Source organism: Apium graveolens, chromosome 5 (assembly GCF_009905375.1).
Source record: "Apium graveolens cultivar Ventura chromosome 5, ASM990537v1, whole genome shotgun sequence".
Lineage (NCBI taxonomy): Eukaryota > Viridiplantae > Streptophyta > Magnoliopsida > Apiales > Apiaceae > Apium > Apium graveolens.
The window spans coordinates 116,408,044-116,433,627 of NC_133651.1; the positions used below are offsets into that span (position 1 = coordinate 116,408,044).

Genomic DNA, 25,584 nt, shown 5'->3' on the forward strand with positions numbered 1-25,584 from the left:
TTCAGTTTGGTTCTTTGCCTCCTGTTCCTTTGTTTTCTGAGTTTGTGCCTGCTAAGACTTCTGTGAATGCCATGTCTATTGTGATTGATGATGATGTACCTGCTCCTGTGTCTGTTTCCATGCCTGCCTTGCCCGTTTCCTTGCATGATTTTTCTGCTCCAGCTTGTGCTTTGCCTGCTCCTTCTTATGTGAATGATTTTCCTTCTATTACTGTTGTTGTTCCTCCAAGTGTTGTCCCCACTTCCAGTCCTACTCATGCCCAGCTAGTTGCATATTTTAGTGTACTAGTTAAGCTTTCTGGAAAATGTGAAGAAAATGACATGAATTACAAGGACTTAAAACTCAAATATGATCTTTTAAAATAAAGATTTACTGAGTTGTTGGGCAAGGTTGATATTCTTATGACTGTCTTGGGCTCAGTTATGGGTAAAGTGAGTGCGGTGGAGAGTAATCTCTCTCAAGTTATTCAAATTCAGTTTGACTCTGCCTTTACTCAAGCTGCTCCCGCTACTGTCATTGAGGAAATCAACAATGTTGATATGGAAATAGTTGGAAAAGATGAGGATGTTGCTGGAAATGGAGATGGCACTAGGGCTTGTGAGAATGTTTCTTTAGTTGATTCTGTAATCAACTCTGATTCTTATAATCAGGTTGATTAGTTGGTTTATGTTTGCATGCCTTTTTCTTGTAGCACTATCTGTTTTGTGCTAGTTGGTTAAGTTGTCTAGTTTGTTAGTGTTTCCTTGATTGGGTACCAGTAGCAAACTGTTTTGTTGTTTTTATGCTTAGCTTGTGTTTTAGTTGGATGGTTGTAGGCTGCTATGCCTTAGTTTGTGTTGGTTAATGCAGTATGCTTTCTTTTACAATTGCTTAATCTTTCTAATGTTCATTGACTTAGAACTGCTGTATAAGCATACTAGGATCCAAACACACACATGCCACTGATCATATGGACTTCCTGGGGGTTCCTGCGAGGCTCCCTTGATCTGTTCCCAGGGGGAACTGACCACATGTAGAAAAGCACTTGCATTTGTGATTATTGCAGGCTGAAATCTCAGCTTTGGTGCTTGTTCTTTTGGCTTTGGAACTACTCTATAGCACTGTTTGTATTCCTTGTCTCAAACTTAAGTTCAATTGTTATATTTGTCACTTTGAGAAAGATTACTAACTTGTATATATGTATTAGGGTAATGATGTGAATTCTAAACCCTGGCCCCCTCCCCCTTACCAAAATTCATTGTGTAGAATTGAGTTTATCACATTTGTGATTTCTGCTATGGATTTTAAGTTGCAATTTGTTTTAGGTGTAAAATTTGGCAAAGTTTGTGCTTAAGGACTAATACCTTTGTGCTTGTTTCAGGACTTAAACTCCAAGATGGAGTGTTACTCGACCAAAAGAAACACATCAGCTATCAATCTACAATTTTATCTTGCTAAATTAGCATTATTTGTTTTTTTAATTGTGTAAAATAGAGTAACTATTGTGTAGTTAGAATTATTTTTGGTAGAATATATACTCGGTTGTGTAGCATCCTATCCTTAAACCTCTACGGCTCTTTATAGTTTAAAATTTCGTAGTTAGTAGGTTTAATGATATTTTGCTATAGCTAGATTTTATCTCGAATTAAAAGCATGCCTTAATATTCCTTGCATTCGAATTAATCTAGCTAAATCGAATAAATTGTTAAGTACTCGATATATAATTTGTTAGGTTACACACACACTGTAGAGAGGGTGAATACAGTGTATAGTACAATCAAATCAAACTTTAATAACTCAAGTAACAGAAAATAAACTTTATTGAAACAATAAACTCTGTTACAGTATGGAACTGTTCTCTCTCAGTGATGAACAAATATCACGAGAGCTGTTAGAGTTACAATGAATAATCTTCTCGATTGTGATAACACTTATAGTGTAAACCCTATGTCTGTGTTTATATACTACACAGTTACAAGATAATCGCTAATTGATATGGAATATAATTCCGCTTCCTAAAATATATCAATCAGATATCTTTTCTTCCAAGTATTCTATTCTTCATAGAATTCCTTCTTCATGCATATCTCTTCTTATGTTTGTCTCGATCTTCTATCCTTTAACCAGCTGCTATCCTTATCTGAACATCTTTCAATACTTAGATTCAGATATCCATCTTCTGATGATTATCTCCTGATAATATAAGTACTGATATCCTTAAGTCCTGACTTCTAGTAAGTACTGATTTATCCTGTTTAAGTAAGATCTGAAAACTAAACATAAATCACATTAGCCATGACATTATCAAATATATCTAACATAATTGCAGATATTTTATAAAAGTACTAACAATGTTAAATGATGAATGTTTGCAGAAACTTAATGGATCATGGGCTTAAATATGGAAAATTCAAATTTCTGGAAAATTCGAACAAACTTGAAACAATTCAATCCAAATTTCTCAAACTTTTTGTTATAAATTTTTATGCTCCTAATGAAGATATGATATTAACAACTTATATCCAAATGAAGATTTAAAAATTGATTCTTTTGTAATCAATTTGGAACAAATTCGATCAAGAAACCAAGTTCAAACAAATCAAGATTGGACCATTTTCAAGACAAACTTAACATTTTGTAATCTATTTCATCTTGTAAAAATGGGTGGTCTTTATGTATTCGTAGAATAGGTTTTGACGAATTTGTAATTAATAACCAGTCCCAAATATGAAGATTCGGGATGTTTTGACCGGTTCAGAGTAATAAGGAGATTGGTGTTGTGTTGGTTGTAATAATTAGGATTAAATCACGTACCAACCCACTTCCTTTGTTCCCTCCCTCAATACTAATTCTCACTTTTTGGCTTTTGTCAAAAAGGGGAAGAAAGTTTTCTACGGGATAGAAGTGAAAATTACTTGTGCTAACATTATTTTGTAGGTACGAAAGAGGATCATACGGAGTGATAAGTTCTGACACTTGTCACAAGGGATACGAAAGAGGATCATACAGAGTGATAAGTTCCGACACTTGTCACAAGGGGTAACTTCTAAAATTTTCTCTTTATTACATGCTTATTTGCTTGCTTACGTTTTTGCTTGTTTGTGTACTTATACTTAGGGGAAGCTACTCTCCATATTTTTTTTATATCTTGCATCATGCATACACTTAAGGGAAGTAGTTCTTGCACACACATATTTAATTTTCATTAGTAGGTTTTGACAAATACCAAAAACGGGAAGATTGAGAGGTCAACGCTTTTACCCTTTAGGTTTTGGTGATTTGTCAAAAGTAAAAGTGAGAATTCAATTATATTCCTAGGTCATGTATAATCCTCCCTTAGGGTTTTATGTGAGGCACTTACCGGAATTAAGTCGAACTAAGTCATTTTGGATAAACCGTACTAAAATGCTTTCCAACACATCTTCAAATGACATGACTTGGGATAGCTATATCAACTCAAGGATATATTCTATATTAGGTTGTTTTTGTCAAACAACCCTAGGCTTACGGTTAAAGGCACAGAAACCGAGAACTTTCGAACACTGCTTTTACGAACCAGAAATGATCAAATTATTTAAAAGCATGTCACACTTAAATTCTTTACTCTCAAATATATTGAATATATTTATTGAATATTTATGTTCAATTTTTAGTGCCAAAAGACCCAAAACAGATTATATTCCAAAATACCCGTAAATCCTTATTTATCCAGATAAAATCATATAAAATTCAAAGAAAATTATTCCTTGGACCTCATAATCATTATTTTATAAGTAATATTATTATTGAATAATTTTGAAGTCAAAACTTTTGTCTGCCTCGTCGGTAAAGACAAATGTATTTTCTGAGCGCTCCGGAAGGATGTTTTAACATTCTTAAAATCCTAAATAATACTTTCAAATGTCTTTTAGACTTGAAACTTGGGATTTTTATTTCTTATATTTCCTTATTTCACATATATTATTTTCGTGATTTTAGCATGACTTTTTTCCGGGACCCCTAAAACGATACGTAATTGATTTATCGGTCGCTTAAAAGTCATAGATGGTCAACTTATTTCAATGTGAAATTTTAACTTGATCCTAAGATATTATTTTTAGAGGATCCCCAAAATTTCATAATATTTCATTTATTTTTCAATTTTTAGTAAAATACGCAATTTTGGTCGTCAGTAAGCGCGCGAAACGTTTTCAGTTTTGTCTAAATAATACAAAAACGTGTCAAACCACTTTTTGGCCTGCAAATTTGAATTTCTACAGCTGTAAATGAGTTTTATGGACCAGCCCCACTTGTCCTTGCCTTGGAAGGTGTGTTAGCTTTATTTTAAAGTTAAAAACCCTAATATTTGGCCTATAAAAGGACCCCTAACCCTCCTCTTTCCCCAAACCCTTGGTGAGCCAACCTTATGCTGATAAAACCACTCTAGAAACACTCTCTCTTCTTCTCCTAAATTTCAAAAACGTTTCTAGAGCTTAAGCCCTCATCTTTCATTTTTTAACTTGATTTTGGCTTGGTTTTTATCACCCTTTCTCACCCAAACACACACCCATTTGTCCCCCTCTCTTAGGAACGTTTCTTGGCCTTATTTTGCTGCCTTTGAGTGACCATTTTAGTCTTGAAAATTCAGTATCCAAATCCACCCTTCGGCCATTTTTTCCGATGACTTTTCCGCGACTAGTTTTGTGTGTTTTTCGGCTTCACCATCTCGTATCTCTTGTAGTCTTCTCTATTTTGAGGAGCTTAAGCCTTTGTAAGGTCAAAAGTGATAAGATTGGTTTATTTTGAGTGTATTGAGTGTACTTGAACCCTTCCTTGTTAGATCCAACCATTTGATACACTTTGGTGCAAGTTCCGTAAACTTTAGCATAAAAACGCACTTCTTCTTGATTTATTCATGTAGTGTGTTTTGGAGCCTTAGTAGGAACATACCAAGAGTTAGTAGCTAAGATCTACTGACTTTTAAGTCCTTTCACTCAAGATTAGGAGCTTAAAGTGATTAAAGAAATTTAGACGATTTTCGGTTAAAACCAACGTCCCTAAACGAGCATAATCCGTAAGTGGCACTACACCATAAAATGCCTACTGTAACACCAAAAATACGTTGCATTAGGGGGTAAATATGTTGCTCTTGCCCCACTTTTAAGCTAAGGTAACATTTTCTTAAAGATAGGTTTTTCCATGTTGCCTTAGGGGTCTAAGGTAACATCTTTGCTGCCTAACGCAACATCGTGTTTTAACTTGTTTATATGTTGCCTTAGCTTGCTAATGCAACAGAATGAGAGATCAGTTGTAACTTGTTTTTTATGTTACCTTAGAGTTCTAAAATGTTTTTTAAAAAGTGGGACCCATATTGGGGCCCACAGTTATTACATGGAATACGGGTCCCATTTTTTGTTATTGTAACATTATATAAAGCTAATGTGACACTTTGCTAATAAAAAAATGAAAATTTGTTGTTGATATTTATACAATCCTAAAAATAAATTCATTAACCCAACGATCCACCCAACAATGTCATTTCATAAAACCGATGTACAATTTAAATGTACTATATCTAATACATCCCAAACTTCTTAATCTACTAAATACAAACATTACAAGTCTAATTTACGAGAATCGTAATTAACTTAACTAATCTGGCAGCTATTTTTAGCAACACGGAAAAGAGAGAGCACATGTATCAGATTCTTCAGTTGTGCTAACAAGTCTGGCTTCCATTTTACCCATTTCTGTAGAATCTTATTGCTGCTATGCCACGACACCATTCTGTACTAAAAGTCCACTAAAGAAATAAATCACAAAGGAACAAATGACAGACTTTATTCTTTGTTTCTTGTATGTTAAGTTTGATTCCTGGCATGTTCATCAGTTTTTACAAATTTTAACTAATATACAGCCTGTTACATTTTACATGATAATTTAATCTTTAAAATTTTTTGTCATATTTTACAAATTGCTTACAAAAAACAACAAATAGCGCAAAACTGTTGTAATTCTATAAACTCAGCAAAGTAAAGTTCACTACAAGAAATTTGCAATCACACAACACCTATGAAACAACGGTCGACCAAAAAACCGTTGCCCCAAATTAGGAGACGACGGAGAATTTTTTTTCCACGAATAACTGTTGTTAGACAACATGTAAAACAACGGTTATAGCAGTTTTTCGAAAGACTTGTCTCTGTGGCATCCTCTTATTGAGGTAGACAACAGTTCTTAAATTGCACTGTTGTCATAGATCTTTACCATAACAGTCCAAAACCGTTGTTAATAAGCTAACTTATTGTAATCTCGGACAATAGTTTTGGACTAATTTGAAAAAACAGTTGTTACAAAATATACATATAAACAACGGTTTACGGAGTCTGTTGTATAAAGGAGTCAACAGAGAAACATCATACAACGGTTTTACAATTTTGACAGAATAACTGTCGTCTATTTACAAGAAATCATGGCACCACCTGATTGGTGGAAATTATTTCACTTGGATCGCTGAGTTGGCGAAATGAGAGTCGTTGATTGATTTTACTTGGATTGCTTAGTTGGAAGAATGACAACCGTCGATTGTGAGAATTTATCACACAACGGTATTTTGCAGAAACCGTTGTGTAACATCAAAAATTCAGATTGGTTGATAATTAGCAAAATAATCTTTTCAAATGTTTTTTTAGACGATCCAACCTTACGGATGTTAACATATATTGATTTTAGCCATGTAAAAATATAATAAAAAAATTCAAAATTTATCTTGCTTGACTTTATAAGGAAAATGAGGTAAAAGTACAACTCCCTAAAACAAGATTCGTTGCCGATTAACGAAATAAATTTTTCAAATGATTTTTTGGATGATCCAACCGTACGGATCTTAACATATATTAATTTTAGTCACGTAAAAAAATAAAAAAAAAATCAAAATTTATCTTGCTTGAGTTTTTAAGGAAAATGACGTAAAAGTACAACTCCCTAAAACAAGATTCGTTGCTGATTAACCAAATAATTTTTTAAAATGCTTTTTTGGACGATCCAACCGTACAGATGTTAAAATATATTGATTTTAGCCATGTAAAAAAATAATAAAAAAATTCAAAATTTATCTTGCTTGACTTTATAAGAAAAATGAGGTAAAGGTACAACTCCGTGAAACAAGATTCAATGCTGATTAACAACATATTTTTTTAAATGATTTTTTGGACGATCCAACCGTACGAATTTTAAAATATATTGATTTTAACCATGTAAAAAAATAATAAAAAATTTTAAAATTTATCTTGTTTGAGTTTTTAAGGAAAATGAGGTAAAAGTACAACTCCCTAAAACAAGATTCGTTGCCGATTAACGAAATAAATTTTTCAAATGATTTTTTGGACGATCCAACCGTACGGATGTTAAAATATATCAATTTTAGTTATATCAAAAAATTATTAAAAAATTTGAAATTTATCTTGCATGCCAGGATTAAAATAATCCTGTAAAATTACCCCTCCCAACAACGAGACTCGTTCCCGATTTACAAGATTAATTTTTAAAATAATTTTTTAGATGATCCAACCGTACGGATGTTAAGATATATCAATTTTAGTCATAAGAAAAAATTATTAAAAAATTTTAAATCCATCTTGCATGTCAGGATTAGAGAAATCCGGTAAAAGTACCCCTCCCGACAAGAAGACTCGTTCCCGATTTACAAGATTAATTTTTAAAATGATTTTTTAGATGATCCAACCGTACGGATGTTAAGATATATCAATTTTATTCATTAGAAAAAATTATTAAAAAATTTGAAATCCATCTCGCATGTCAGGATTAGAAAAATCCGGTAAAAGTACCCCTCCCGACAACGAGACTGGTTCCCGATTTACTAGATTAATTTTTACATTGATTTTTTCGACGATCCAACCGTACGGATGTTAAGATATATCAATTTTATTCATAAGAAAAAATTATAAAAAAATTTGAAATTCATCTTGCATGTCAGGATTAGAAAAATCTGGTTAAAGTACCCCTCCCAACAACGAGACTCGTTCCCGATTTACAAGATTAATTTCTAAAATGATTTTTTCGACGATCCAACTGTACGGATGTTAAGATATATCAATTTTAGTCATAAAAAATAAGACTATTTCTTGATTAATTAATTAATTTCTTAAAAAATGCTTTTAGGGTCATCTTGCAAAATGTTAATATATATTAACTTTTGTTATGTAGAAAAATAATTTAGAATTTTCAAATTTGTTTCAAATAATTTTATATAAAAAATTATGTGAAATTATTTAAAATAAAAATTATTCTATTAATATAAAGTAAAATACAAATTTACTAGATAAATTTTTAAAATGATTTCTTCAACGATCCAACCGTACGGATGTTAAGATATATCAATTTTAGTCATATGAAAAAAATATTAAAAAAATTCAAATTCATCTTGCATGTCAAGATTAGAAAAAATCTTGTAAAAGTACAACTCCAAACAACGAGACTCATTCCTGATTTACTAGATAAATTTTTAAAATGATTTCTTCGATGATCCAACCGTACACATATTAAGATATATCCATTTTAGTCATAAAAAATATAAAAGAACTTCAAATTTATTTTGCATGAAAACTTCATATTATAAAAAAATCAAATTATCAAACCGTAATGTGAAATATTTACCTAGATTTTTAAATATTTTTTTAAAAAAATATTTTTTCATGCCTGACCAATAACAAAAATACTTTTATTATTTTCTCTCCCCTGTCAAATAATTTATCCCCCTATGAAAATTTGGTTTCCCCCTTCATTTCTCGATCCCCTTTACTACTTCACTTTCCCCTTTTACTTTTCAATCTCAATTGAAATTGCCTCTCTCCCCTCCCTCTCGCTGCTGAACCGATGCATCACTCTATCTCTCTCTCTCTCTTCATAACCGATGCATCTTTTTCAACTCATTCTTCTTACATAATCTGTGCAATTTGCTGTTGTTTATCTAGGCGAACTCGGTCTCTTTCAACACAAAGATGTTAGTCTCTCTCTGGGTAGGTGCTCAAATGTTATTATTCACTAAAGTTTCGTAATCAAAAGTAGAGTACACTTGAGTAGATCATTTAGTAGATGAAGGGAATTGATTTTGGGTTCAACTGGAGCTGGCAAGGCTAAGGGTTTGACTAAATTTTTGAAGAATGGGAGGTATGCTCAGCGTGTTGGATCTGGTTCCCATGTGTATTTGTCTGCTGTTCTTGAATATCTCACTGCTGAAGTGAGTAATCTCTCTCTCTCTCTCCCCCTCACTCCCCCTCTATTTCTCTATCTCTCCCTCTCTCTCTCGTAATTAGTCTCTCTCTCTTTGTTATGTATTTATTTATTTTTGTGTTAATTCTAATTCACTGGGAGAGATGTTGTGATATTGCATATATTATGGTGATATTGTGTGTTTGGTTAAAAGAGTCTAAAATCATTTGTTTTAGCATCCAGATGATATTTCAAGCCACTAGGTTGATTACGGTTGTTAATGTGGTCTTTCAGAGAAAAATAGCAGATGCAGAGTCACTATCGTGCAGAGAGCCATACACCAATAAGCCTTCTGGATCTCCATGTGGTTGTGTTTTGGCAATGAAATTTGGGTTGCGGCTTGGTTTACCATTGTATGCATTCTTTCCTCTTGTATCGGACCTTGCTGCACAAATTTCTTGTGGGATATTTATGAAGAAAAGTCAAGTTTGCATAATGGGAGCAAATGCAAACAACCAGAATCAAGAAAAGATTGTTGTCCTTTTGGACCTGGTGCCTTTTGGTGCAAATTTTGATAACTCTACAGCCTATCTAATATATCAAAAATTCTATCAAAAGGAAGTGGGTATCGAACCTTATTATTTTGGTAAATACGAGGTCTTGTATTTATATTATCCAGGTATGAAATGTTTATTTTGATGTAGCAGTATCAAGTATATGCAGGCGATTGTTTGATTAATGCAGTCATACTTCATACACTGATAGGTCTTCCTGCATCTCCACCTGCACCTTCAACCTTTGATAGTTAGGCATATTCCGGTCTGGATAGTAAAAGGAAGGAGACCTTTTAAGCCCCTGGGGGTTGACGTTAATAGGCAGCAACATAAAAATGGACTTAAAGGTAGTGTAATTGCAATTATAGTTTTGCTAGGCTCTCTGTCTCTAACTCTTTATTGTTCAGTTTCTTGGGTTATGTTGTTCAGACACAGAAGGAGAAATGCCCGACCAGGGTTAAATTCAACAATTCCAATGCCTTCACTAGCAAAATCCTCAGAAAAGACTTGTATCCTCTATCCAGTGGTGTAAAGTATAGTCTTTCTTGTATCCACTACTGATCTTGCATGCAGAAAAAACTTACCATTGTTATCCATCATTACAATGATCAGATTTAGAATAAAATGAATCTTTAGTGTGTGAAATATACTTTTAATATTACAGAGGCATGTGCATTCCCACTTTTTTTTGGCATGCTGACCCAGTATTTTGAGTATATATGTTGTCAATTCGCAGCTTCAAAGATTGGCAGTGGCCTGAGTTTTATTTCACCATCATACAAAACTCACCTTTCCCCTTATACTAAAATTTCTTAGCAGCCTGATGTTCTGATTATTTTTTGACAAGACTTCTTGAAGGCATACACTTACGTCTATGATTATGCAGGGAAATTATTCACAAAGGAACTGCCATCATCTTGCTGGTCACCAAATGGTATTTTTTTGGTAATTGCAAGCAAAGATATAATCATTTTCATATGGGGCAAGACTGAGAATGCCTTTATATGTGTGTGCAAATATAAGGTAATATATAGGTAAATTCATTATCATAGTTATAGTTATTTGTTAAGATTATTGTCATGCCAGCTTTTTAGTAAGTTATTGTTCATACATGCTTTTGCAATTTTGCAAGTATGTTTCCAGTCACGAAATGGGTTGCAACAGATGTTATGTTGTGCATGTTTGGAAGCATTTTTATCCATTGACTTGTTTTTTCTACCTACCTCTTGTAAGTCGTTTTAGGTAATGAAAAAACTTAAGTTATTTATTTTCCTTAAATTATGTAATTTTAACAACCCTTTTTATTTTAGTTGCCAAGATGTTTCAAAATTATGAGAGATGTGTATTTGTTTTATGTTATTGTTCTTGGGTAAAAAAGAGCATGTATCTTGGATAAAAAATAAGCATGTATCTTGGATAAAAAATTAGATTGTCCTAGTATACATCTGAAATTGATTTATTTTATACTAGTACCTTGTATATAATGTAAAATTTGTGCACTTTTGATAAGCTTTTTTCGATGCATTCAATTTGATTTAATTCATGTCCTAACTCCAACAAATAACTAATATTGCAGGTAACATGATGTTAAGTTTGAAGATGGAAGAGAAAAGGAGGGGAGCTCAAGATCTCAATTTCTTAATTGAAAAATGAGTGTTAAAAATAGATTTGTAGCTACAATTGTAATTCTTCTTTATAAATTTTGAATATTAAATTTTAATTTTATTTGTAATTTTTACAATAGGATTAAGACACAGTTTTATTTTAACAATACTATTTGATTTATTTTCAATGAGTTTGATCTGGTACACAATTGTGTGAAAGCCATTAAAAATTATTAAAACCATTGTATGTGTTACTTTATAAAATTATTTTCTTCTAACAATATCTTGGTCATTACAAAAACTGGTGTGAGCATAGCTGAAACACAATACCCAAAAAATAAAAAACCGTTGTCTAAAGTATTGTTTTCTTAATAAAAACCATTGTTTAACTAGATGAAATTTATACATAAACTGTTGTAGGAGTAAATTCACATAACACTATTTTTAACTATTGTGCCTCTAAATTGTTACAACGGCTAAGAAACTGTTGTTTGTGGAATATTAGAAAGGGTCATATGCGTTGTGTGAATAAAATAAGACAAAGGTTTTATATTCAGTTGTGTGATGTATTTGTTACAATGGTGCGTAACCATTGTATGAGTGCCAAACACACCGCCCCCGGATAGACAACGAAAAATTCATGTTTTAGACAACGGTGGAAAACCATTGTCTGATTCAATATTTCTTGTAGTGGTTATATACATAAATTGCACTAATCAATCAAGCATACATGTAAATAAAACTTACAACTTTATTTAGAAGGTAGGGGATTGAGAATAGTATATTAACCACATTCTTCATTCACAAAGGCTGTATTAGAAAAAAAACAAATACAGTCAAAATTTATTAAATATAATCAAAATATATTTAGAACGAAATACTTGACAATAAAATCAAACAAGTATCTCTAAAAAGTCTAGTATGTAATCTGATGAAACCTTTAAGCCATACATGACCAACATTACAATTTGTAACATTTCTATATTCAACCTGCATGTTGGATACAATAAAACCTCTTCCTTTCTATTAACTCTTTCAATCAGAACCAAATAATACATATAGACAAATGAATCTCCAACAAACTCCAAATTTTAATCGGTATAATCTCTTATAGTCATTCGATATTCTAATAATAAAGCTAAATGCTTAATTCTTCCAACAATTTCATAAACTCGTAAACAGAAAGAAAGCAGGAGCAAGTAAAGTGTTGCGTAATTCATTAAAATTTAAAAGTATTGTATCATACCAGTTGCTCCATGGAAGCCAATGCAGCGACGTATGAGTATCGCAACCTAATCAGACAAATTTATAAGCAAACAACAAATCGATACTGTTACATATACATATCACTAAACTAGAAAAATTAATTGACAAGAAAAAACAATTTAAGATTAACTAAACACTGATAAAAAAGGAGAAATAATTACTCTAGCAGAAGTAGCTTCAGGACATGATAAAAATTAACCATGCCAAACTAATATTAAAGTATTTAGACCATGAATATTACCCAAAAGCAATAAAAGAATTACAATAAAGAGATACCAGACTTGCTTGTAATGAATAATGTATGTCAGGGAAGAAATAACACCATATGACCTCCATTTCCAGATAATATTGAAAAGCAAGCTATGCCAGTATAATGTATACTAAATAATAGAAGTATTTATCTACTCAGAAGACATACTACCACTCTCTTAGAACTTTAATAGAAGTATCAAATAATGTATACTAAACTGATATAATAGAAAGAATCAATCATTCCTAATAGAGCTTTATCCTGATGGCTTGAGCAATCCTTGGGATTTCAAACCGGCACAATCACAAATGTAGTACCAAATAATGAGCATTAAGCATGTTTGTCTGTAAGACGTTGGTGTCAAAAAAAACCAAGTTGATCTATTTAGAAATGATTTCTTTATAGTCCAAATGCAAACTCACTGTTATGAATCCTAGTCGCAAAGCCATGTAGTCAGCTCGGTTTATAGAACTCCAAAATTGGTGACTGAAACAAAGCTGCAAACTGGGAAAACATGAGCTTGACCTCCAAAGCACTTGAGACATGTCATACAATAAAATTATCAAGACAGTGAATTATGGAGTGGAAAGCAGGTTATCAGAAAGATAAGGTTTCAAAACAAATGTTTCAGATGCATGTTATAAACAGATTATGCATAAACAAAATACACCGACACACTATCAGGTATCATGTATCATGTTGTTATGAATTTAGAATTATTTTTCATACCAGTTATCCAGTAGCTTACATAAAAATTGAATACACAAATTCTCGTGGTAGACAATGCTACTCATGAGAGTGAAAATAAGCAGTTGAAAGAAATTAGAAGCAATGATTGTCACCTAGTCCACTAGATAACTCATGGGCATGGTTGTGCTGACTTTACTAATATATATACTAAACACAATCAAAACATTAATAAATTTTATATGTTGATAGTGTGCAGCATCTTAGCAGACAGAAATCAAGTTCATTCTTAATACATTTACATAGATGTGTGCTTACCAGCCAAACCAAAACCTTGTGCTTGCTCCAAGAATGGGATGTGTGGTTAGACACGAATGTAGTCATTCTTCTCATTTTTTCATTGCTTGAAGTAGCTTCTGGGGAATAAATTAAGAAATATATGAGAATGTTAAAAAATGGGTTTATGATTAAAAAAAGAGTGAAGAATAATTGAATAATACTTTTTCTATGGCCAGATCATAATGTGAGAATAATATTCAACATATAACCATATCACCTTCTGATCCTTGAAGAGCCATCACCTTAGCCCAGAACAAACAAGAACCGATGAAGCTGCTTCATACTTTCATGTGAAGCAAACGATTCATGAACCTGAGAAACGTAATGGCGACGTACAATATTCCAAAGTTTTTAATCTTTAATAGAAATGTCTTATTATATGTAGGGGTACTAATTATCACAATACAAGTTGTTACTGATGATAGACAAACTTGTACAATTTCTCTCATATTTTGATGATAAAAAATTTAAAATGTTATTAGTATAAAAAAGGATAAGCATGTAGATTTTGATCAAGTCCACATGCCTATTATGTCAGCTTTGTTCTTAACATTTCAAAAAAATCTGTATGTTCATAAGTCAAATAAAGTGCGACAAGAAAACTTTCAATCACAATTAGCAGGTGTGTGTGTGTATGCAAAATAAAGTCACATATATGAACACAATTAGCCGGTGTCATCAAAGAGACACATTCCAGTTAAGGCAAATATATTACCATCATCTTATTAAATTATAACATCGAGTATATTGTAGAGTTGGGACACTCAAACGACAGCATAATCATCAAATTAGCATAATACAAAGAGAACACCTTCATTTACAAACACTGAATTGTGCATTAGTATATAACTTTTTTTTACTTCACTTGGAAAAAACCTCTAAATATAAAACAAGGTCTAAATCTGAGCAAGCCCCAACTGGATATATCCTAATCTAGGCACCTTCTTCCGATGAACTTGAAGATGCAAGTCCTAATCACTTGCTAATCCAACCTATGTGTTCAGTTGATCCTTGAGGTTCATTACTAATCACGGTTCTCACATGCTTTAATGAGTTTAATACAAAACTAATTATTTTATCTACCATAAATCACGGTATTCCACATGTCAGATTTACAAATTGTTATTAAGAAAAGCTGAAGGCAGAATCTAACTTTACTAATCATATACTCTTTTGGAACTCAAAAAAGGTAGTAATAGATCTGATCCAACCATCTGACTCACTTTAGTTCACTTACTCTTTAGTGAAATTTCAGGGTCATATACACAATAATTGTAGTTCTTCTCTGAATCCTTGGTCATTGTGGCCTGTAGTGAAACAAAAGACAAACAACTTCCTTCTTTAAAACAAAATAGGTTGGAACTCCGCCAATTCAAGCACAGACGGCCTTCACATTCAAACATTATCTAAAATTATAGTACAAAAGATTAGATTAACATTTTCTGAACTCACAAACTACTCTATTATAATATAAAAACAGGGGATAGTCAATTATAATTAAACAACCCTATTAAAATAACTCAGGGCTTCGTTAGCTTTTCATTATTTATTATTTAAAGAAAACAAATATATCGATTTACTTTGTAATTTCTTGTTTTGCTTGTGACGCGCTATGGAAGTGAAGGATAAGTGAGTGTTATTACTCTTAATATCTCTGATTTATTTCCGTGACTTAGATAGTTTGACCTACAAGGGTTAAGGACAAGAACAAATATAGATATGGGAAAAACATTACGGATTGTTTTAGGTTTTGTGAAACAGTGACAACGAAAAGAAGGAAGTTGTTACAATTGCAATAAGAAATAAGCTAGTTTACAATTGAAAGTAAAATCTAACCCTTGAATTTTAGATCTTATACTGAAACGAGTACAAACAAGCACATCACCATAAAGACCAATTATGCACTGCAAGGATTTTGAACACAGCAGTACTATAGGAGATAAGAACTCACTACAATCTTAATTTCAGGTTGTTTGTGCTCACTCCTGATCTGTTTGCTCGAACGGGTTCGTGCCTCTTCGATGTTGTTCACTCGAACTAGCTCATACTGCACGTGTTTCATTCAATATTGGAAGGGGTTCGTTCATGTGTTTGTTTTCCTGTTGTTCAAGACTCCACTCTGCAATTTCTTCCAGGTCTTCGTGTACCTGTAATAAATTAAAGCAAATAAATTCAATTAAAGCAAATCGAAAAATCCTAATTTGAAGAACCAAATCGATTTTTAAAGCCTAGATTTGAGTAGTCGATTAAACTATAAAACCGATGCCTTAAAACCTGATTTGAAGAAAATTCTGAGAGAGACAAAGAAGATATCTAATAAAGGGGGACATAGATAGAAAAATAGAGAACAATTTTTTCCTACTCAATATCCCTTGAGAGAATAATTAGCCCCAATTTAAGTAATAAAATATAATTAATTCAACCTAAATAGAACACATGTAATTTGAAGAAGATTCAGTTTGAAGAAACTAAAAGCGTTTGAGAGAGAGGGGGGAGAGAGGGAGAGAGAGTTGCATAGATGAGATTGAAACAATGAGACACGTTAGTGAAAAAGATTAAAGGTGGTCCATGGCAAAAAACTAGCGGTTTTTTTGCCACTCTAAAATTTCATCTCTACCGCAATTCACAAGTGGGCTACATTTTATATTTATGAATATTCGATTTATTTATTTTCAAAATTTTAAATTTAATCAATAAATATTTTAACTAATATTTAAAAGTATTAACTTACTTATCTAATAAGTTTTTATTTACATTAGAATGTAGTTATAACTTTTATATATTTATGTTTTCACTCAAATTTAATATTTAATTTTGTTAAAGTAAAAAAATATTACATAAATTTAATAAAATAAAATATTTTTATACTATTAAAAAAATAAATTGACTTATGTTGAAAACGCTTATTTTTAAGAAAAATAAATTAATTACTTTGATATAGTTTAGAAATTTCTGAATTCGAAATAATATTTAATTTTTCTTTTTGAAAAAAAATTATATATTTGTTTATTAATAATCTACGGCAACATTATTCATACATGTTGCAATGTTTAACGCTTTTTATCTAAGGTAACACTAAGTTTGCAGCTAAGGTAACACCAAAACAACAATGTTGTAGTAGGCTAAAAGTAACATATCTAAGGTAACATAATTCAGCAACATCCATGATGAGGACGTTGCGATATGCCATTTATGGTGTAGTATGGTTTTATTCTTCGTTTTTGAATACCGAAATCTTGTCTAAGTTTAGTCTTGATTTTGTTATTTGATTCTTGATTATCAAGAGGAGTTATCTTGAACAAGAACATAACAAACTAGGCCATTTGAACTTGAAGAAGCAAGTTCAAATTTTCGACCATACGAGTTGTTATACTCGGCCGAATACAAAAGCTCTAGTGCCTTGCGTTTCTTGCTTGTTTTTTTTCTTTAACAAGTGCACTAAGCTAGATATAGTCTTGTGTTATTAAGTTCTTACCCTTTCATACTTTCTCTTGAAATAACTTAAAGAAACGAGACGAAAAAGCATTCAGTTTTACTATTCTTGGTCGAATAGTTTTGCTAGACACATTGGTTGCATTTCGATAGTTTCGATCTATTTACCAAGTGCATTTAGAAATGTATAGACTTGTATTCTTAAGTCCTTGACCCTTTCATTCTATGTCTTGAAAGGACTTAAAGAACGAGCCTATAAATTGTTCATTCGGCCCTTACATGTTCCGTGTTCATCCTTGGCCGAATAGAGCACACACTTGCATTCATATTTATTTGCTTGTCTTGCATTTTGTTTGTGTGATTTTTCCATTGCGTGACATATCCCGGCAATCTTTATAATAGTTTCCGCACGAGTCTAACGCGTAATAGCGTGGCGCACGCCAACTTTTATATAGTTTCCGCACTAGTGTAACGCGTATTAGCGTGGCGAAAGCCGAATAGTTTAACGCATAATAGCGTCAATTTATATATTTTCTCATCAAATATATATTGCTTGTTTGCTTGTGTGCTTGTAGCTTGTCTTCTTTTCTTTGCAGTGAGGTGAAGTGAAGTGAGGTGATCCTTGTGCTAAGACCCAAGTCTTAGGCGTACTAACGGGGAGTTAGTAGCCTTTGCACCGTGAGGCAAAGGAAAGACCCGAGATCTAAGACCTAGATCCGAGACCCGCCAAGAAGAAGAAGGACGAAGGCTACGTAAAAGGATTTACGAGTGCTTGAGGAGGTGACTAGGTTATTACGCTCCAAGATAGTCTTGTAATAGGGTTGCTATTTATTTTGAGGAAGTTACGTGTGTGTAACGTTCCGAGACATTTAAATAGTGGTTAGTTTGTAAAGGTTTCTCCGCCTACTATAGATGAGGTTCTTTATAGTAGAGAAAATCTCGAGTTCGGGGACTGGAGTAGGGGTGAGTGGACTCCGTTTGTTGAGTTAGCCACCACAAACCAGGATAAATCGACCGTGTCGTGCATCTTCTTTTCGTATCTTTATTTTCCGCACTTAACTAGCTTGCTTACAAGTAGTTAATGTTAAAGAGGAGAAAAGAAATTTCAAAAAGCCAAGCTCTTAAATTTTAAAAAGGTGATAAGCTATTCAACCCCCCTTCTAGCTTATCGAACCCACTCGCGGGACCTATCACCTGGTATACCACACACAAAGTAGAAGGTACTAAGCCTCTCATATTTAAAGTTAACCTAACTCCATATCCCTCCTTCACGTTTAAGTTTCATCCTTCGTTTCAATGGTTTTGTTACATCCATTGTAATCCGGACTCTGGCGTACGCTTTCCACATGCCATTCAGGTTTGATGGATCAGTTTTGATTAGCCGTCCAACGAAATTACCAATGTTCTGTATTATCTTTTCCGAGAACAAACCATTTGGAATGTCATATATTTGTGTCCATATATCAAACTGATTTAACATGACTGTATGAGGATCTTTACCCTCCTGTAACTGATGAAATATCAACAAGCTTTGTTCAAACGTCCAGGGGCCACCCTCCAAGACCTTTTACATATCTGACCAGTGATAGAACACAAATGAGTATCGGTGCCCACCAATATCATGAATTTCCATGCCTTCTCTCGGACGCCAACGCTAGAATAACTTACTGCTTCATAGAAAAGATGAATAACATATTAAGGCCATCTCATCCAAAAATCCAAATTTGGATCATCAACTGATCCAAATTTCTGACTAATTTCAACAGTGTGATTCAAATATTTGATCCAAATTACTTTTTACACATAATAATATATAAATATCATATTAAGCAATTTTATCTTAAATTTATCATTTAATCATTATTAACAATTTATATAATATTTCATAAATTAATTAAATCAAAAAAATACACATAAAAATATTAAAATTGTGCACTTAATTCATGAAAAACACATTTATTGCAATAATTAACATACAAAATATCATTGTAACGCACTAATTTTCCGAATTAGTATATTCTTCCCACAAATGCTCAAATAATGCATCTCTAAGTGCAATATGTGCCTCTTTATTTTTTATTTTAAAATTTTAATGAAATTATGTTTTCTCATTATTTTAAATTTTATTTTAAAAATAAATTTTGTTAACTATTAATTATATTATATTATTAATTATATAATTAAATAATCAAAAATAAATTTAAAATCTCATAAACTACAAATAACAAAACCATTATTTTATATTAAATCAAGTGATCCAAATTTGGATCAGCATTTGGATCATTGTTGGAATGAAATTTGAGATAATCTGCCCCAAATTTGAATTTTTGGATCACTTCGGATTTGCGCTAATGACTTAATATTTTTTAACAAACACAAAAAAAAAAATACGCCGATCTTTCATTTGTTTGGTTTTTTTCTTTCTTGATGCCTTTCGCGTGTTTGTTATGAATAGAATCACTATATCAGTAACAACGAAACACCCTGGGGATAACTGTTAAATTAATGTTATCATAACCAATGAGACAACTGAACAAGTCGTAGAAGGCCTGCTTAACTACCAATTATACACACAGCTTTATTTTATACAACTTTTTCATTTCAAAGCCACCGGCACCAGCTACCTTTCATTGCTTGCTAAACTAAACAACATTCACAATAATAACTATGACAATCACTCTTCAGCTCTCTCTCATCTTTTTCTGCTTCTTTCTATTCACATCAATTCAATCTCATTCCACGTCACTTTCCGGCACAGCGAAAATAACTTATCTTTCTCCTACGATCTTATTCGCAAACTATGACAAAATGATCGCCGACTTCAAAATTTATATTTACAAAACTCCCAAGGCTATTTCGCCGACATTTACGAGCTCGCCGGAGTCGATATTCTACTCTAATCTTCTTAACAGCGAGTTTGTTACGCAAAACGCCGATGATGCTCACTTGTTCTTCTTGCCGTTTGCTCCGGACACCTCCACGCGCGCTCTAGCGCGTTTAGTTAGAGAGATCCGGCAGAGCTTCTCGTACTGGAACCGTTCGCTCGGCGCCGATCATTTTTTCATCTCACGCGCTGGTATTGACTACGGATCCGACCGAAATGTGCTCGAATTGAAGAAAAACTCGGTTCAAATCTCATATTTTCCCACAAAGTCCGGTAACTTTGTACCTCACAAAGACATAACACTTCCGCCGGTAGTAGATTCGGTAATTGAGCTCCCGCACGCGCGGGCTAACAAAACGGCGTCGTTTCTGGGATATATGAAACTAAACAAAGACGATCAGTCAACGTGGAGCTTGATCGACGAAATGATGGACGATCAGGACTTTCTGATCGAATCTGAGCCGTTCGATCATAAATCAAACATAAACACCAGTAAATACTGTATATTCATCTATAATAGCGATATGAATTGGTTTGTGGAGGCGATTGCATCGAGATGTGTGCCGGTGATAATTACTGACCGTCCGATCCAGGACTTGCCGTTGATGGACGTGCTCCAGTGGTCGGAGATTGCGGTGGTGATAAGTACACGTGGCGGTGTTAAGGGGATGAAGCTGTTGCTCAGTGAAATTAGTGAAGAAAAGTATGAGAGAATGAAGGAATCAGGTGTGGTCGCGAGTAGGAACTTAGTGTGGAACGCAGTGCCGGAGCGGTACGATGCGTTTTATATGGTGATGTATCAGTTGTGGTTGAGACGGCATACAATTAGGTATACACGGAGGGAGTTTGCATGAGGGTTCTTTTTTGTTGATTCTAAATAAAGATGTAATTGTAATTTAACAAGGATATATAAATTTATTTATAAAATTAGCTGAAAGAACCGCGTAAACAAAAAATATTTATGGTGCACATTAGTAATGTCACTGAAAATTATTTTTGCCAAAATAATAATATTTATTAAGATATTAGGTAGCATGATATCAAATTTATAGTAAAAATGTTTACACGTTTATTTACTACAAATGAGAATAGATATTATAGCCAGTGATTGCAGGAGTTATCTAGCATCCTGTTGACGGAGGAATTTGTGAACAACAAAACTTGAGGTTAGTAGCCGGAAACAAGATCTGTGATGGCAGTTCTTCGTCGGAAACGTGAACAGTAGTCGGTGGATCCGATGAACAGTATTCATCAGAAAAGATGAACAGTGTTTGGTGGTGATAATTATTGGGGGCTGAGATTGCTTAGGTTAGTGGTGGCTCCTTTGCGCTCTCGCTTCTGACCCCTTACAATTTGCCTACGTACTCTTATTTATAGGGGATCAAGCTCACGTAGTTCTTGGGGAACAAGAAGCCTAATGGGCTTAGATTTCTTATCCCAAGGTCCAGTAGGAAACCCACTGGAAACCGTCTTCTACTAGCTTTAGGAATGTCCGCCGATGAGGCCCAACCATAAAGGCTCAAGGCTCGTCCGCAGCTTCGAGACTTCACGGATGAGGCATCTCCTTGGCCAAGGATAACCTTTCGCTACCAGCTGTTTCTCTAGTCCACGGACGCAGGTATAGCCATGGTTCACCCCAATTGTTGGACGCATCCTTGTCCCCCGATAAGGAGCCCCTACCAGATTACAGGACAAGTGATCACAAGCTTTTGGGTGCAAAGTGCAGGATACTCTGAAGTCTCCCAACGAGGATACCCGTTGACTACAGAGACAGAGCTCCCAAAGCACACACCAAATTTCACCTCACATCCCCAATGAGGACACCCATTGACTACAGGAGGAGGCCTTCAGTCCAGGCATACCCCTGGAGGTCTCTGACCACGGACACCGCTTTTCCTGTAGATGTGCTACAGGGAGGAGTTCTTCAATAGAGTACCTGCATCAAATAGGTTAGTAATAACATTTTCTATCTTCCTTGAATCTTCCAAAGAGTCCGTCCAAGTAGCATGTCAAAGATGCATTTGTGTGCCAAGTAGAAGTTAAGGGCGCGCCCAAACATTCCTGCATGTTGGCGCCGCCCTGTGTCATCAGCCTTTGATCTCTTCCTTTATCAGTCTACATCATAGGGCGCGCCCTAATTTATTCATCGTTAGGGCTTGCTCTAACTCTGTCCAAGCCAAGGTGTGAGTCTGTCAAAGTAATCATGTCCGAGTAATCCGTCCAAGTAGCCTTTCTTACTTAGGGCGCGCCATAAGGCTCACCACAGGACATATTCCAATCAAGGAATTCCTCTCCCCCTTTTCAGTAATTAGACGCGCCTCCCCATTATGTTTGAGGGCGCGCCTTTAAGGCATGATAACCACAACAGTCAATAGCTATTCAATCAATGGGGCGCGTTCTTAGGGCGCCCTTCTTTTTTATGGAAAGTCAATCTTATCTTTTCCTAGATTTTAGGCGTTTCTCCTTCGATTTTGCCTATTTTATCAATGTCAATCTGAATATTGTTTATACCAATTTTTGCGCATAACAACTACCCCTCAAATTCCATATGCTATTGAAAATGGGATTGGAATTTTTCTTCACCTTTATCAAAATGTGTTTAAACAAATCTTCCAATACTTTTTACAGGGCGCGCCCTGAACAGGGCGTGCCTTCCAATTTTTCCCGTAAAGTTTCAATGATTTCATAATAATCGAATAAGGCGCGCCTTCAATAGGGCGCGTCCCAGAAGTTCAAATGGTTTAGAAGCAGTTCCCCTTATTATTAGGGATTCACAATTGATATGACTGATTTGACAGCTATCATTTTCAACTATAAATACCAGTCACCCCCTTTCTTTTTACTTTTCACTTTTACTCTCTCTCCCACTTTACCTTTTTCCAAAACTTACCCTACCGGCGAAAAGAAGCTTTGCCCGGAATCAGTTGTCTCCGCTGCCATTTCTCAAATCCGTTCCAGTCAACTCCTTCCCCATTCAAAAAGGTACAAACAACTTTTTGCATCTCTGAATTTCGTCAAGTAAACCACATTGCATGTCTCATTAACTTTTCATCTCTCATTCCTGTTCTTGAGGATGTGCATAAAATGATGTATGTATCTGTATATATATGTGTAATTCTGACTTTTTGCTGTTTTAGATCCAAATTTACTAGGTCTAACTTTTAATTTTATGTTTCTAGGAAGCCCAACTGTTTATCCTTTATAAAATATATATCTTATAATAAGACGTGCCTTTTCATTCATACAGGGCGCGTCCTTGTTTATTTTCAGCAACGCCATTGTTATTTAACGTTCATATTGTATAGTAGCTTTCATAGAGTCTAGTATTGATAGGACGCGCCTTCTTAATGTATGTCCTGTCTTGGAAAGGAGCTAACATAGATCATAGGGAATACCATTCCCTTAATTCTACCCCTACTTTTTTTGTTTCCTTCATACTTTGGTATCTCATCCTTTCGAGTTAGGCGCACCCTCAACATTTCTTTTGGTTTTCTTGACAGCTGGAAGACGAGGGCGCGTCCTCTCCTTTTCACCCTTTCAAGGATTTCCTTATAAATTTGGGAATCTATTCGCCTCCAAACACCTACTTCGATCCTCAGCCTCCCAACGCTCACCATACCCCCGAATTTCTGAATCGGGTGGCGCGAATTGTTCAAGACTCCAAAAAGGGTATCTTGATGGCAGACTCCTCAGACAGTTCTTCTACGGACAACATTCCTTTATCTCGTAGACACGGGAAGCAGAAGCTAGTCCAAAAGGACAGATCCCCAACCCCAGACAGGACAGATGTGGATGATGATGACTGGTTTGAGAGTTTTAATGCCGATAGGTATAGGGGTGTTGAGAGGGGTGTCAACGTAGGTGCATGACCTTCTAAAGTATCCTACAGGGCTGTTTCCCCAAGCTCATCTCCTCAACAAACACAGGGCGCTCCTACTTCTCCTGTTTCTGAGGGCGCGCCTGAAGTAAGTGCGTCACCTCTACGTGATGAAGAAAATTTCTTTGATGAGGACTCCTTCCAATTTTCCACCTCCCCTGAACCTTCTCCAATCCCCTTCCAACACTGGGAAGTTTCTGACAATGAATTAGACTTTGATTGGGATGAATTCGAACCATGCAATGAAGCTGTGAAGAAACATTTCAGGAAGGAGCATGGGAAGCTTTTCTGTGTGGGCCTGTCCTCAGCTTGTTCAGATGAGCAGCTAGGATGGCTCATGGAGTTTTATGATATGGAAGGCATATGGGCGCGCCCTTTAAGCATGATGCGGCCCCATATATTCAATTATCGTAGGAACTTTAAGATCCCTAGAATGGTAACCAGCCCAAAGCTGGTATCTTTGGGTATAGGCGCACCCTTACACCCCTATCCTAAGGAAGTGATAGAACTTTACGACGTGGCTCCACTCCAACTTTCTCCCAACAACTACAAGTTTATTCTGGCCCTGTTCATTCTCTATACAGACCTGGGCTTCCCTCAACCTTCCATGGCTGAAGTTGCTTATTCCTTTAACCTGAGAAAATCTGACCATGGGTACTACTACTTGGTTGTAGACAAGCAACATAACAAGAAGGGTTTCTCCTCTGGCAAGCTTAGCCATGAAAAAGGCTGGAAGGAAAACTTCTTTTATTTGTATGACGTTCCCATAATAAGGATAAGATTTAACAAGTCACCAAGTAAGGGCGCACCCTTTCTTTCTTTCCTTGTATTATTTCTACGTTATTTGCTCCTTTTCACACCTTTACACTTTTTTTTTAGACAGGCCAGTGGCCAAACCACTTAAGGGCGAGCCCAAAAAATAAGCTGAAGCCCTTCTTAGAGTGGCTGCTGACAGGTGGAACCTAAAGACCTTAGTCACCCGGACTAATCTGATGCGAGTCGGAATCCTTTCTGACCAAGTAGGGACAAAGTGTAAATATGTAAAGTTTAGGAAAGGCGCCCCTGTTTCCCGTATAATCGACCTAGATAGTGAGGAAGAGGCTGAAGAAGAAGAAGAAGCAGATGACAGCTCTTTTCAAGGCCAAGATCCTTCAGGTTCAATAATTGTAGAGTCTAAAGGCGCGCCCTCTTACAATTGGCGCGTCCTAACTTCTTTTCTGTTAGCTTTCGTATTAGCATACTGGATATAAATTCCTTATGTGGTTAATCTTTCCGCTTCTCAGGGCGCGCCTTTTCTCTCTAGGCGTAACATTTTATACATGTTTATCAATGTTACCTTTATCAATTGCTTTTATTTATTGCTCTGTTCAACACACTTAACTGTCACGTTCAATTAACATGTCCCATGTTTTATACAGAAATGGCCCCTCAAAGAATTCCCAAGTCTTTTGGGGCGCGCCCTGGTGACAAATCCAAGCCTAAGCCAAAGAAAGACGCTCCTG

At 34.7% G+C, this 25,584-nt stretch overlaps 1 protein-coding gene across 1 annotated transcript; it reads left to right on the forward strand.

The window, feature by feature from the left end:
• The first annotated feature begins 19,804 nt into the window (after positions 1–19,804).
• Positions 19,805–21,135, forward strand: LOC141724402 (putative glycosyltransferase At3g07620). The gene has a single exon (XM_074526549.1). It carries the CDS (start codon positions 19,989–19,991, stop codon positions 21,057–21,059), a length of 1,071 nt encoding a protein of 356 aa, XP_074382650.1. The 5' UTR covers positions 19,805–19,988; the 3' UTR covers positions 21,060–21,135.
• The last annotated feature ends 4,449 nt before the right edge of the window (positions 21,136–25,584 follow it).